This window comes from Calonectris borealis, chromosome 2 (assembly GCF_964195595.1).
Source record: "Calonectris borealis chromosome 2, bCalBor7.hap1.2, whole genome shotgun sequence".
In the NCBI taxonomy this organism is placed as follows: Eukaryota; Metazoa; Chordata; class Aves; order Procellariiformes; family Procellariidae; genus Calonectris; species Calonectris borealis.
The window spans coordinates 22,976,674-22,990,926 of record NC_134313.1 but is presented as its reverse complement, the minus strand read 5'-3'; the positions used below and the strand labels follow the sequence as shown (position 1 = coordinate 22,990,926).

At 37.3% G+C, this 14,253-nt stretch overlaps 1 protein-coding gene across 1 annotated transcript in view; it reads left to right on the top strand.

The window, feature by feature from the left end:
• Positions 1–14,253, top strand: part of RIMS2 (regulating synaptic membrane exocytosis 2) — a 484,675-nt gene that overhangs the window by 399,408 nt on the left and 71,014 nt on the right. The window contains exons 34-35 of the mRNA XM_075141296.1: positions 12,160–12,332; positions 13,355–13,594. Coding sequence (XP_074997397.1) covers positions 12,160–12,332; positions 13,355–13,594 — 413 coding nt within the window. The remainder of the gene's footprint in view (positions 1–12,159; positions 12,333–13,354; positions 13,595–14,253) is intronic.

Genomic DNA, 14,253 nt, shown 5'->3' with positions numbered 1-14,253 from the left:
TTCTTTTTTTTTGAAGTGTCTTACCTACATAATCTCTTGCAGTTAATTTTAGTGAATATAACTGTGACTTCAAGCATCCGTATGGCAAGTAGTATATATGAAGGATTTGGATGGATATGTAACACACCACCATTATTCTGTAAAAGCTGGTTCTGCACAACGGAGCTAATCAAAGTAGGGTCAGGACCTTGGAGTCTCAGCAGAGGGAGGTCTTTTCTTTGTAAAGCCTTCATGCCTTCAGCAACACCTCTAGTGAGAATGTTACTAAAACATGAAATTATCTCTGTGGCCCTTCTAACCTATGGTATTTCTGACTGTCATTTGTTGGAAGTAAAGTCTTTGCTTACAAGAATTAATATTGATTTAGTGTTAGGCAATAGCACTTTCTTTAGTGATACATCAGAAGGAATATTATCCTCCTCCTGCAGATGGAGATCATTGTTTTACCAGAGATTTCACTGACAGTCAGTGAATAATAACAGGAAATAACAAGAGAAAAAATAAAAAGCAGTTCTGAAAATTTAATCCTTACTTCTGAACAGAGTAATGATGTACTCCAAAAGCGTTCATTTTTGTAATACAAAAAGTAGAATATTTAAATTATTGCAGCAAACTTATTCTACTAGTAGTATTCCAAGATAGTAGAAAATGAAATTTTAACAAAATTATTTAAGAAAGTTAAAGTCTGCGTAAACAAAACCTCTTTTTTTTTTCCCTAAAAGAGCATCTTGTCCTAAATCTTTGCCTTGAATATATATAGATTTTTCATCTAATAACCTTAAGTATCATGCTGAAAAGAAATTTGGAAATTGTGTTTCTTCCAGAGTCAGTTTATGTTGAGGAAAAAAATTCATCTATCATACAGCCAAACATACACAATTTTGTCATGAAGTTCAACTTGTGTTACACAGTAAAATTTATCTGATATATCTTTTTTCTTCAAACTGTGTAAAATCTTTAAAAGATGCTATGTTTGTTTCCTCATATATAGTATCTTAGATCCATTAAATTTCAGAGAACCAGGATGCACCTTCCTGTTTCTGTTCTCTCTCGAGTGACATGCCATCAGGTAAAAACATTTCTAGTAATTTGTATACTTCTGCAGTTTAATCTGAAGCAATGAGCTAATTAATAATATATGTATGTTACTTAGTTTGAATACGATTTTCTAAAAACAAAATTCGAAACACTGTGACATAGTTTTCTGTATCTAAGAGACGATAATGTAAATTCACTTCTGGTAAACAGGTTGACTTTCACTGTCAAGAATTGTGAAGAAGTAACTTAGGTGTTTTTTAGGAGGCAGTTAGAAATGTTTCCTTTCCCACTTCTAAGCTAGTTTCTAGTCACATAAATTTAGGAAATGCTATGCTAATGCTATGTTAAGGAAACATCTGTAAAATGAAAATAACTTCAAGGGTTCTAATAATTCATAGACATTAAAGGTCTTCAAAAACGTTCACAGAAGTTTTTGATGCCAGAATAGTTCCAATATAGATAACTGTCTTGTGAAATGATCTCAATTTCTCATACAGTTTCAATTGAATTATTTTTTCTTCCTTTTCCAGAAATGTTACATATTATTGTCCTACTGTTAAAGTGTTTTATGTGGTGAAGTTGAAGTTGTAAGTAATGTTAATAGGTGTTGCATATTTTCTGTAAAAGTGAATTCAAATTAACCTTCCAAGCAAGCAAGGAGGTAAATTATTATAGTATTTACAATGCGATATGACAGACATAAGTAATACATGTTTTCTAATTACTCCCTCTTTAAGAACTGAAGCAAAATTACTAAAGAGAAAAAGAGAGAGTTCAGTTTTTCTATTCCCTAGGAGCGGTTTGTATGCTCAGGATCTGCCTGCAGCCTTTTTTCCCCCAGTTGCAGGAAACAAATTTTAGGGAAAAGTAATGTTTTCTAAGCAGTTTAAGTCGCCTTGGAGGGATAAGGAGATGGTGGTATCTACATCTTGCAGATTTGTTTCCCCTTTAGCTAGATATGAATCAGCAGAAAATTTGTAGGTAAATTATCAGCTGAGCTCATAGATTTCTTATTGTACAGGGATTTTCCAAAATGTATCTTAATAATCAGTGAAAACAAGAGATTAAGAAAAAAGATTATGGGACCTTCCCTCCAGTCATGCTTGATTTTGGAGGTTACCCTCTGATATCTATGGATTTAAGGACTTACAGAGTGGAATCATACAAAGATATATTTATATCCTGTTCTTGGGCAATTGTGTTACTCATGGTCCTTAGGCACTTCTGCTTACAGGAATAAGCACTCACCAGATGGCCCATGTGTCAATCCAGGTGTTCTCTTCAGCATGAATTCCTTTGAAGGTGCTGTGTCTGAGGACAAATTTGGTGAAAGTCATATTTAAATGTTACATAGAGAAAGTAGGATTAAGGGGGAAGTTCATATCTCTGTTCTCAAACCATCAGGTATGCTGAAATACTTAACAGGCTTTTAGGGTAAAATAAAGTGTAATGAAACAGAAATTCTGTGATAAGAAAAGATGGTTGCCTTTCCATCTTTTTTTATTTGTTTTTGTTTTTATGAGAGACCCAAGGACTAAAATCAAATGATGGAAATGTAGTTTAACATCCAGGTTAAATGAGAACTCTTTAAAATGCATATTGTTTGACTTCCTAGCTTGCTTTTGCAAAGTAACACCTCAAAGAAGTCCAAATTAGGTAGAACAATCAGAGACAAAGAGGATTTCTTAAAACAGAAATCCTGCCTTGTTACCCTCTTTAAAAAATAAGCTGTTGCTTGGATGGCAGGACAATATGAAGTACAAGAGATTTTGAGTTCAGTAGTGACAGAAATGGCACGTGAACCACTTGAGGAACGGAAATAAATACAGGAAGCACACTTTGATTCTGTTTATCCAACGTAAGTAGGATTCATTAGAGTTAGAAGACCAAAAAGGATGAGAAAGAGAATTAGGAGTTATCACTGAAACTGAAACCATTGAACAAGTGAGTTAACTTAGACAGGCTCACCAGTTTGTCTTAACAAACATGCTGGAGTTCACCAGGAGATAAAGCACTGGAGATACTGTTAAATGCAATTGCACAGTAGATTGTGAAGCCCTGGATACCTGCATTTTTGTAATCACCCTGACTTGAACAGCTTAGATTTTTTACAGTGAACAGTGCCCATGATGATGCGTCTTCGGGAGACTTGGCACAGCATTCTGGAAGGCTAAAGGATTGCTGATTTCTATTTTAAATAGTTTTTCTTCCTTCTGTATAAGACAGTCAAAATGTTAATGTGTGGCAGTTAAAAAGATGCTGGGAAGTTTGAGAAGATCTACATCAGGAGTTTATTACCCACCATCACAAAGCCAGACTGTGGACCTGTTTCTCTAAAGTGAAACTTGGTGACTGACTCTGCCCTGTTTTAAATAGCAGTTAAAAATCAGGAGAAGGTCAGCAGTATGAAAGGGAATCTGGATAGAAAATGTTTCAATAAATCTTAGAAAGAGCTTTGATTTATTTTCCGTTTTGCCTGCTTTCCTGAATTCTTTCATGTCAGAACAGGAGGACTGATTGTTGGACATCCTTCTACCCTTAATTCTCATTAAAGGGTTCTTCTTTTGAAGCTCTTATTTATTTACCTTCATACTATGTAGACTCATATTTCTTCAAGATCTTTTCTTTTGTTCAAAAATTGTTGGGAATATTCTGGCTGCATGAGAGCATCCTATGGTTCACGTATAACTTGTTAAGGCATGTTGGAATCATCAGATCTTGTAACAAGGTGAAGTCAATCCACAGGACACGTGAGATTTTCTATTCATTCCAATTTATATAGTCAATTATAGCTCTTTCACCCTAGCCGTGTGCTATACCTGGATTTCTCTTCTACCTCATTTAACCTGTCAGAATCAAGTAGAACCATGGAAAAGGTCATCTTACTTCAATATTCAGATATGAAAACTCTTCTTAAAAATCTCAGTTACTTTCCTTGATTGATAATAGAAATAAGTTACCTTCATTTTTAAAGTAGATTCTAGTTATATAGTACATGAGGCATACCACCGAAGGATGCAGGCCAGTGGTGGTAGCCTCTTGTTATTATGAAATATCATGTCCCAGAGTGCTGTTCCAATGACTTGATGATTTGGAGTAGAAGCTCTCTCTATGAGCAGTGACTTTAAGGTAGCTTTTGATGAGATATTACGAGACACCTACTTGGCCATTATAAACCTTACATTTTCACTTCAGTGTGTAACACATCTTGGATTGCCTTTTAAGACTTTTTTGGAGGTGATGCTTACAATTGTTCCTGTGTTGTTTTACTTGTCTTTTACTTTAGCTTAAACAACAGGCTTTTACCCACTGTGTTTTTCATAGGAGAGATGGGATTTTAAACAGTGTCTGTGTGATTTTGAACAGTATTTGGAGTAATGTAGTAACTTTATATACCCCAGCAGAAAGTTTGCAGTGCTCTCTCCTTTCAAAATTTGTAAAATTTGGTCCTGACTTAAAGTAAGATTAAATAAGAACAGTTAGTTCCCCAGACTGGATGAAGCTATCTTTGTGAATTAATTCCACATCAATAACAGCTTGATTTCAGAACAGATATCAGGACAGCTGAAACTAGAGGTTGTCTTGATCTTCCAAAAGTCATATTGTATGAAAAAGAAGATCAGAACAAGAGACTGCGTGGTGTTTTGAAACTGACTGCAGGAACAGATTTTTTTGTAGGAAGACAAACTTGTTGACAAGATAATTCTCAAGCTCACTAAAAGACCCAAATACTTCTTAAGAGCTGCCTTACTGCTTTCTGCTTTACCAAATATTTGCAGGTCCTGCAAGTTCTCCTTAATGTAATCCCAAAATATTTTCTAGTGCTATATTTATTTCATATTGTGCACCTAGGGAGTTCTTGAAAAAATTGCACCATATGCCAACATATGTGAAGCAAACGATTTTTTGTCTTTTGACTTGGCTGGCCTCCAGACTACCTCCCTCTAGATTTCCAGTTGTCTTTAGACAGTGATCCATTGGTGGCTTCTTCATTACTGCTGCCCTTGTAGTTTCTTCTTCAGCTGCTGGATCACCTTGACCTGTAGGATGACAAAGTAATTTGGGTTGGAGGGGACCTCAGGAGCTGTCTAGTCCAACCCCTGGCTTAAAGCAGGAGTCAGCTGTGAGATCAGTAAAGGTTGCTCAGGGCTTTATCCGGTCAGATCTTGAAAACGTTCAAGGATGAAAACTGCACAACTTCTCTGGGTGACTTGATCCACTGCTTCACTGTACCTGTGGTAAAAACGTGCCTTCTTGTACTAGTCAGAGCTGCTGTGAATTGCTTAGCTCTGTCTTTTTGACATCCTCCCTGTATGACCTGGCAGGCTGCTGTTAGGTACTCCCAAAGCCATCACTTCTCCAGGCAGAACAAGCCCGGTTCCCCCAGCCTCTCCTCACAGGGCAAATGCTCTGGCCCCAGCCATCTTGGTGGCCCTCCAATAAACTCATTCTAGTTTATCGATGTCATTGTTGTACTTTGGGTCTCAAAACTGGGTACAATATTCTAGATATGGTCTAATGAGTGCTGAGTAAACGGGAATAATCACTCCCTTGGATCTACTGGTTATATTCCAGTCAATACATCCAAGGCTGCCTTTCTTTGCTGTCAAGGCCCACTGCTGACTTGCTTGATCTTTTTCATTTTTCAATTTTCATTTACTAATTTAGCAATAGGATGCTGTTTGCAACATGTCTTAGTCCCGTAGTGAAATCAGGTTTTAGGAACTCCTTTGTAAGACTGTATATGTGAGCACTGGTTAGTGAAATCGATAAATAGATGGCACCAAACCACTAAGGGAAAAATGTGAGAACGTTTAAAGTTTTTTTTTTTTTCACATGTTCAATAGAAATATGGATGTTCCTTCTTACCAACATGTTTCAATTGGTAGCCTAACTTTATTGGAGATTAGGATGGTTTACAAGGTGCATTTTGCAAATCAGGTTACAGTCAGTTCTTTTTATTCAAGGCAGAAGTAGATTGGAATGATCTGCGTAATGGGAAAAAATGATGCTGGATAAAGAATGGGAGTAAGGAATGGATGTACAGGGAACCACTGTATATCCAGCTAGATTTACTGGTTCAGGCACCATACTGCTCAGAAGTAGCAACACCATGTGTAGTTCTCTCTTTTATGCTAATGCAAGACAAGAATGCCAAGAGAGGCACGGTAGGGCCAGGGTCAGGAGATCAAGGGGTGCCTAGTGCAAAGCAAGAACTGTCTCAAGGGAGAACAGGGTTGGAACAGTGCCAATGGGACTCATCAGAAGCAAAATATAGGGCTAAGAAAGCAGGATCCAAGAATTAGGAATAAAAAGGAGGAAGATAGGATAGGATCCAGGACTACAAAGCAGAAGTCAAGATCAACAACCAAGAATGAGTCTGAGCTAGAACTGGGTGCAGCTCCATATTGAGAAGCCCAAGGCAACCATGGAGCTTATTATATACCTAATACCAGAGCAGTGCAAGAATTATCTCCTTGGTCAGTCCTTAAATCTCCCAAGGGACTGAGGGATGCCACGTGCAGCTGATAGCTAAAGCAGGGCTGGTAGAGGCTGACCTGGCTAGCGGTACCTCAGTTGCCTTGATGGAGCCTGACAGGAGTGACAAATGTAAGCACAGATTATTGAGTTGGCCAAGTATGAATTACATGCAAGGGCAGATTCATCATAGCCTTCATCTCGGGTTTGTGTGTATGCAAGCTACAGATAAACATATATTCTCTCTATGTATTCATTTGTATATGGTGTTTTGTAAAAATGGCTTAGAATCTTTTGCTTTATATAAATGTAATGCTATTGTTGTAAATATTACTAAGTATTCAGTTTTATTTTTAATGGCAGACTTCATTAGGCAGCCATTAACAAATGTTTTAGAAAGAATCAAACAATCCAACAACATTCATTCAAATGATGTGTGGTAACTAAAATTTGTGATGCCTTTAGAAGCTGTGAACTTGTACTGAAAGCTACAGTTGAAATTACAGAACATTTCATACAATTGCTGTGCTCTGGCTGCTCGAGAGCTTTTGTCAGGAGGCAAAGAACTATTGAAACAGTCCAGAATGGTTCTTTAATCTTCTTGTAGTAGCACAATGGACAATTGTTTGAAACATCTGCCCAACATTTTGATCAGTAAAAACATTGACCAGATTTGTATGTTCCTATATAAATGCTAGCAAATAAAAACTGATGAGTAGACTATAAAAAAGAAAAAAAAAGATAATAAAATAGAAAGACGGTTGGAAATCACTGACAATTTCAATTGCCTGGACAACTGCATGACTGTATAGTCCAAGATGGAAGACTGGTAACAATAGATTAAAGCAATATGAAACACTTCAAAACTCCCTTTGAATTAGAAGTTCCAAAACAGTTTCTTTCAAGAAATAAGTATCAGAGCAGTTGTAGCTCTATGTGGCCTGTCAGTCATGTAGTGGTAGTTCACAAAGAGGTCAAAACGTTTGCAGAGGTGGTTGTATTAGGAAGCAGAGCAGGTATTTGTTTTTCAGCTTTAATAATCTTGAATTCGTCATTTCAGGAAAGTAACCTATTGAAGTTACGAGGTATTGGCACAAACACCTAGCTGTCATTTTGTTAGGGTCTCCAGCTAATTATTTTACTCATGCAGAGGAAAGGACATTTGGAAACTTTAAAACTTGTTTGATAGAATCAAAAACTTGTTTGATAGAATCTGTAATATTGACATTTATCCCGTTCTTCAACACAGCAAAATAGGACAAAATCATCTTACTATTAAAAATACAAAAGTTAATTTTTGTAAAAAAAAAATACAAAAGTTTAATCAACCCCTCTGCTTGCAGCAGACTTCCTATTGTTGAAACAACTTGAAGAGCTGGGTACTCTTACTGCTTTATGGGTCATAAAGTCCCAAATGCTGCCTATTTTATATGAGTCTTGATTGGGTTGGAAATGAAAATTTAACCTTATTCCAATAAAAAAGACATCTATTTCCAGCATGGGGAAAGTCAGGAGATAATTTTCCTACTGCTGTGACTGTTATTTAAAAAATAAAAAAGAAAAAAAAATTAAGGAGAAACAGTATTTAAGTAACCTGCATAGTAGGCAGGTACACTTCACCACAACCTGCACCTCCTCATTGTCCAAACCAGGGGAGCTATCAATGCCCCTGAGGCTCCCTTACTGTCCTCATGCCCATGTTTTCTTCTGAGGGAAACTGAGCATACAGGGTAGTTGCTCGATCTGATGACCCAGACCTGTGGCCATGCTACAGCCAGGATCCAGCCACGGGGGCTGCAGTTCCCCAGCAGTGTGCATTCAGACGGTGCAAACTCCTACAGCACGGTACGTAGGGACAGCAGTGGAGATGGATGGGTAATGGTGGCAGTGTTTCAGATGTAATGGGTGGATGGCACTTGGTTAATATTGACCTTTTCAGTCTAATAGTTGATCTTATCATACAGTTGGTGACATTTAGAAAAAAAGAAAGTGAAATTTGGAGGAAGAAAACAAGGAAGGATATGAAATTTGTGAAGATGTAATGTCTTGGGGCAACTTTAGCCACACAAAACCAGAAAGAATAGTGCAAACTTGTGCAAAAATGGTTGCGTTTTACCATCAGAGTATATGACATGAAAGAACTGAATACTTTTTAAAAATCAATATTCACACAATGGAAGTGCCATTCTACTTTTGAGGCAGAGAGCAAGGAGTACTTCAGAAACTGCCTTAGACAGAATTGCAATTTAAGAAACAAATGTGAAACTGACATGCCAGCATGGCTTCTGTCAGACAAGCAGCATGTTTCCTTTTGTCTTCTGTTACTGAAGTTAACTGCAGTTACTGAAACACTAACATGCAATGCCCTTACTCTTACAATCCACTTCCTAAACAACATTAAGTCAGATATAAGGTCAAAAGTAGACCTTAGTAGCAGAATAAAGGGCAATTTGGAGCAGAGTTAATGGATGAGTATGAGGTATCTGAGCTTTGTCTGAGAAAGATAATTTAGTTTCGGTTTCTAGATGTTACTTTGGTAGACAGCTAGCAGATGCTGAGACTGTAACTCAGACGATGTGTACATAAAACTTTTAAAAGCAAATATTGTATATAAAGAAAATCAGATTTAATTAAAGGATCAATTAACTTTCCCAATTTCAAATCTGAAACATCCTGAAATAGTGAGGGTCAAATAATATTTCTGTGCCATCTGACCCAATTCAAAACATTTGATGGAAAGTACCTTTACATACAACTGAGAAAAAACAAGACAAGGTAATGATCTGATGATCTTTTTTCACATTGTATTTCTGAAATGATTTACCTTTAAGCTGCTTTTCTTGCCATAGCAATTCTAAATCTTCACCTTATATCACTAGATTATTACTATTGCATTAGCTTTAAAAAAATACATTTTATTTATGAAAATGTCTGATTTGTTATTTACAGCACATTGCTATGAAAAATGTATTTTAAGAATTGATGTTCTCCAGGTGTGGAAATGAAACAGTCAAAATCAAAACCATAGGTTTTTGAAACTGTGCTGCAGAATGACTCTTTAGAATAACCTTGTGCAATGCTGATACCGTTTGCTGCTTCATGTTGCTTGCATGTATTTAATTTAGAAGGGCTATTTCCATGGACTACTTGGCAAGCTCAGTGTGGGATCTGAAGTTCAGATCTGTTATTCTATGAATCACCACAAGTAATTATCTATCGTCTAATTGGAATGTAATTAACAATTCCATCAATGATTTACATCTGTCACTATGGTCTATCTTATTTCCCCAAAGGATAGCCACAGTAGGTCTGTAATGCTAGTGCTGCGTCTACCCTGAGGTCACTAGCCACTGTCCAGACAACAGCTGTTCATATAGGCATACACGACTTGGCTGTACCTTGGCTCTGTTGGGAGCCAATAGTAGCCTTGGCAGCACAGGGTTCGGCATGGCAAGTACATCTGCTTGGGAGCCTCAGCACATACCGAAGGCCTGAGGGCAGCTCTGCGTTGCCTTTTCTATAGCGCGTGGTGGTAGCCCAGTACACCAGGCTGTACTTCCCAGTCTTGGTAGTTTTAGGCTAAATCAACACAAGCTACACTCATAATTTTGTCTTCAGTGCAGAATTATTCTAGGGAGGGTAAGGTGGGTGGAACTGAATAGATAGGACTCAATATATACACATTTCACTAGGCAGAGTTCTTTTTTTCTTCTCCAAAGGTCTAAGTAGTTGCTCTCTTAAAAGGAGTTGCTGAAAAAGAACAATCCTTTTATTCTAGTGTAATGTTCCATTATCTCTGATGATCAGGACAGCTGTTTAATTGTTGTTTTTATGTTCCCAAATGAATATATCAAGAATAATATGTACTGTCTTCTTTATCAAGCAAAAATATTAATGGCATCAATAAAAACAATCAGTAAATATTACAACATTTAAACGTTGTAATGACAGAGATACTGTGAGTTTATAGCTGGCTAAGTGCACTCTCACACTTCAAGGCTGGGGAAGGCTTGAGTGGTTTGTCAATGAACACAAATACTGTAAATTAGCACAGATCAGGAAGCCAGCTGCAGCAGTGCAACCATTTTACATACGCGTGCAGTTCAGGCTGTGCTTGGCCACTGTCTGCAGCAGTGTAACCTGCACGAGCATTTTTCCTTGTCTTTATTTCATTTCCCTGCCTGAAAACGGGCAAAATAACTTACTATTTCTAAGTGTAAAATTCATTTATGGTAAACAGGCACTCAAATGCTATTCTGAAATGCTATTTAGACACTGCACAGTCTTTCGGAATATTTCCCAGTGTAACATTCCTTGCAAGAGAACAGAAGCAAATGATCTGTGTACTTCATGAAAGACAGTTATTCTAAAACTATAAAAAAGGGACAAATTTGATAGCCAAACCTGGACACCTTCTCTTCTGCAGGACTACACAGGTCTGCCACTTTACATTACGAATTATTTTCTCCAGGTGGCTGAGTCCAATGTTGCTACCCTCAAGAGTTCAACAAGCCACTGATGTATTATGCAGATTATTTTCTCCTATTGTTTTTTTTTCAGTCCTGCCTGTGCTGCTCATCACATCTTTCCATACTGTCATCTTTCCATGTCAGCCAAACAATCACCTGGTGATCACTGACAATTCATCTTGCAGTACTATTTTTCTGAAAAGATTGTCAATAGCAACCCATCAGATTTCTGTATACACAGAAATGTGTGTATATGAAGAGGAGAGCGAAAAACACCTTTCTGCTATTTATTGTATCTGCACATAGTGCAATGCAGAGTGGCACAGACTTAGCATTAATTTAGAGCTAACTTGTGTAATAAGAACAAATAGCCACACTATTTTGTTCAGATTTAACTTGAATACCTCTGCACAACACTGCTTTATGTTGTATGGGCTTACTGCTGATCACCAGTCACCTGCCAGTTCCGTGTTTGGAATATACTGTTAACAAGCTCAAATATTATTGTAATTTTTTAGTTTCTGAGGCATTTGTACATTGCCAGTACAAATTATTTCTAGTCCTGTCCTATCCTTTCAGACTTCCCAGCCTAGCAGTTCAGCAAGATGTGGGGTTTGTTTGTACAGCTACAACATCGCTTTGTCTTTTGGTTTGATAATCTCATCTATTTACTTAAAAAAAAAAATTGTTAACATTTGTCAACTAGTTCTTGTAAATAGGCTAGGCCCCAAAAGAGACGCGTATTTTATAGATAGCATAAAGGACATTCTGTCTCCTGTTCAATCTTTCATGAGTTCACTAATCATGGGCAAGTCACTAAGTCTCTCTGCTTTGCTTTATGCACTGGTGAAACAGTTGTGGTAAGAATATTCTATGATGGTTTAGATGTCTTTGCTAAGGTTTGTGAAACCTTTGGAAGCGCTGGAAGTTTTGTACAAGTCACTCTATGGATGAAGCTGAGAAGCTAATAACTTGAATGGGGTAGCAAAGCAGAGTAAAATTAATAGAAACCAAGACATAATTTGTATTCTGTATCAGTTAAAAACTTCCTTATAAAAATTCAGGCAGTTTGGTGACAAAGGCAATTTAGGTAGCATCAGGGACCAGGTCCATAGTGGATTTGTGGTAACGTGTCGTTGACAACATCTGTATCTTTGTCCCTTTCCTCTTGCAGTATCGGTCAGGACGGGATTCTCAGCGAGGCTCAGACAATGTTTCCAATAAGTCTTCAGACAGCGATGTCAGTGATGTCTCCGCAGTGTCACGGACAAGCAGCGCTTCACGTTTCAGCAGCACAAGCTACATGTCCGTCCAGTCAGAGCGTCCAAGAGGAAACAAGAAAATAAGGTGAGCACGAGGAGCTGTGGTGCCAGCCATAGCTGTGTGATTTAAGTAACTGAACATTTGCCAATATTTGTGTTTGAAATTAATATTTTGCCTAGGTTGAAATTTGCAGGAAATTTGCAAAATACTGGTTTAAATGTCTTCTTCATCTAATGTTTTTTGAAGCCTTCATGCTATTTGTTTTTAGACGAATTTGGTCATCTTGGGTTATACTAACACACACCAAAATAACAAACGTGCTGTCAGCAAGCATTAGACACACTTAGATTTGCACTTTCTGAAAACCGTTTTGTAAAATACTTAATGTGGCTGAAGAGACGGTTTAACTTGAAAATTTGTGCGGGCAATGTCAGAGGCATTCCTTTTAAACTGGAGCTGCTGAACTTTTATAGAAGTCTTATTTAATACTTACACAGACCAATTCAATTTATTTAATACTTACACTAGTCCAATTTAACTGTAGGCATACAACCACTGAACTACTCTTCCACAAGATGTACATACGGTACCTGTGAGCAAAGCACAGTATCTCCTTTGCCTGCGCCCTGTGTACACTTTGGCTGTAAAAGGAACGAAAGATCATTTTTCTTGGAAGGTGTAACCCACCTGCATCTCTCGACAAAATTCAGTGTCAGCCTATATTAATTTTCAGAAAATTGTCCTCTTGAGAGAAGTGGTGTGTTTGAAAAGATTATTTAAACATCTGCTTATATGAGCATTGTTAGGACCACATTGTTTCTGTCATACAGTTATGAATACATTTCTACATGTGATGTATTGCCACACAACTTTTATTCAAAGAAGGACTTAGAGACTGTCCTAAGAAAACGTCCCAAGGTTCTCTAGGCTGGAGTCTTAGCCAGCATGATTTAATTTATGACTGCTTCCATCTTTTATTTTTTATATAATTTCTTTTGCATTTCCTTTCTTGTGAGTTCATGCTTGCTCTTCTCCGTGACCTTAACTTTAATTTATTCTTTTCTTTTTCCTTTTTGCATGCCTTTTTCAATTTTTGTTGACTTCAGAAGGACAAGGGATATAGAGGGGAAAAAAGAGGGAGGGCTGGAAGGGGATGAACAAGATGGAATATTTCCTGAGGAGGAAGAAAAAGAGGAGGAGGAGGAAAAAGCAAAGGAGCAAGAAATTAATGAAAAAGGGGAAGGGCAAGAGGTGACAGAGAACTGTGATAAGGAGGAAGTCAAAGGATCAGGGCATGATGAAAAACCTCAAGAAGACCAAGCTGAGGAAGGGAAAGAGGATGACAGGTAAAATATACTTTTGTTTCTATAGACCTATTCTTTTTCCTCCTGTACCAGGACCCTCCTTGTCTTTCTTTTCTTTTCCCTTTGCTTAGCTTATTGTCTATGTTCTTTGCAGCTTTTTTTGCTTTCAATCATGATGCTTTCATATTTAAGCAAGTTTCACTCTCAGCTTCAGTGAACTTGTTCTGCATACCAAATGATGCAGCACACTAACTTGACTCATTATTATGCATGCAAATACAGCACATTATTTTTTAAATTGGTTTAGACTAGAGTTTGGGTTTGACTATAATAAACAATAGAAATTGTAAGATTCCTTGTTATATTCCCCGCTTGAATTATTATTTCAGGGAAAAATCTTTTGTTGAGTGATATCTCATCAATATCAAAGCCATCTTTACTTTCATTTGTGGCAGTACTAAAGAAGAGAATTTGGATTTTTTTTTTTATCTTCTTTGTGTAGGCTGATAAGTGTGCATATTGATTGACAATCGATGTGGATAAGCAGAGACTTCCCTTTTTTTTTGTTACATGTGAATAACATGGGTTGCTGTATTGTGGAGGGGTTGTGTACCTCTGCTGCTGTCCAGAAACGTTTCAGCACAATTGGCTCTGGTTTTATCAGATAATATTCTAGATTTATACATTTTACCACAATTCCT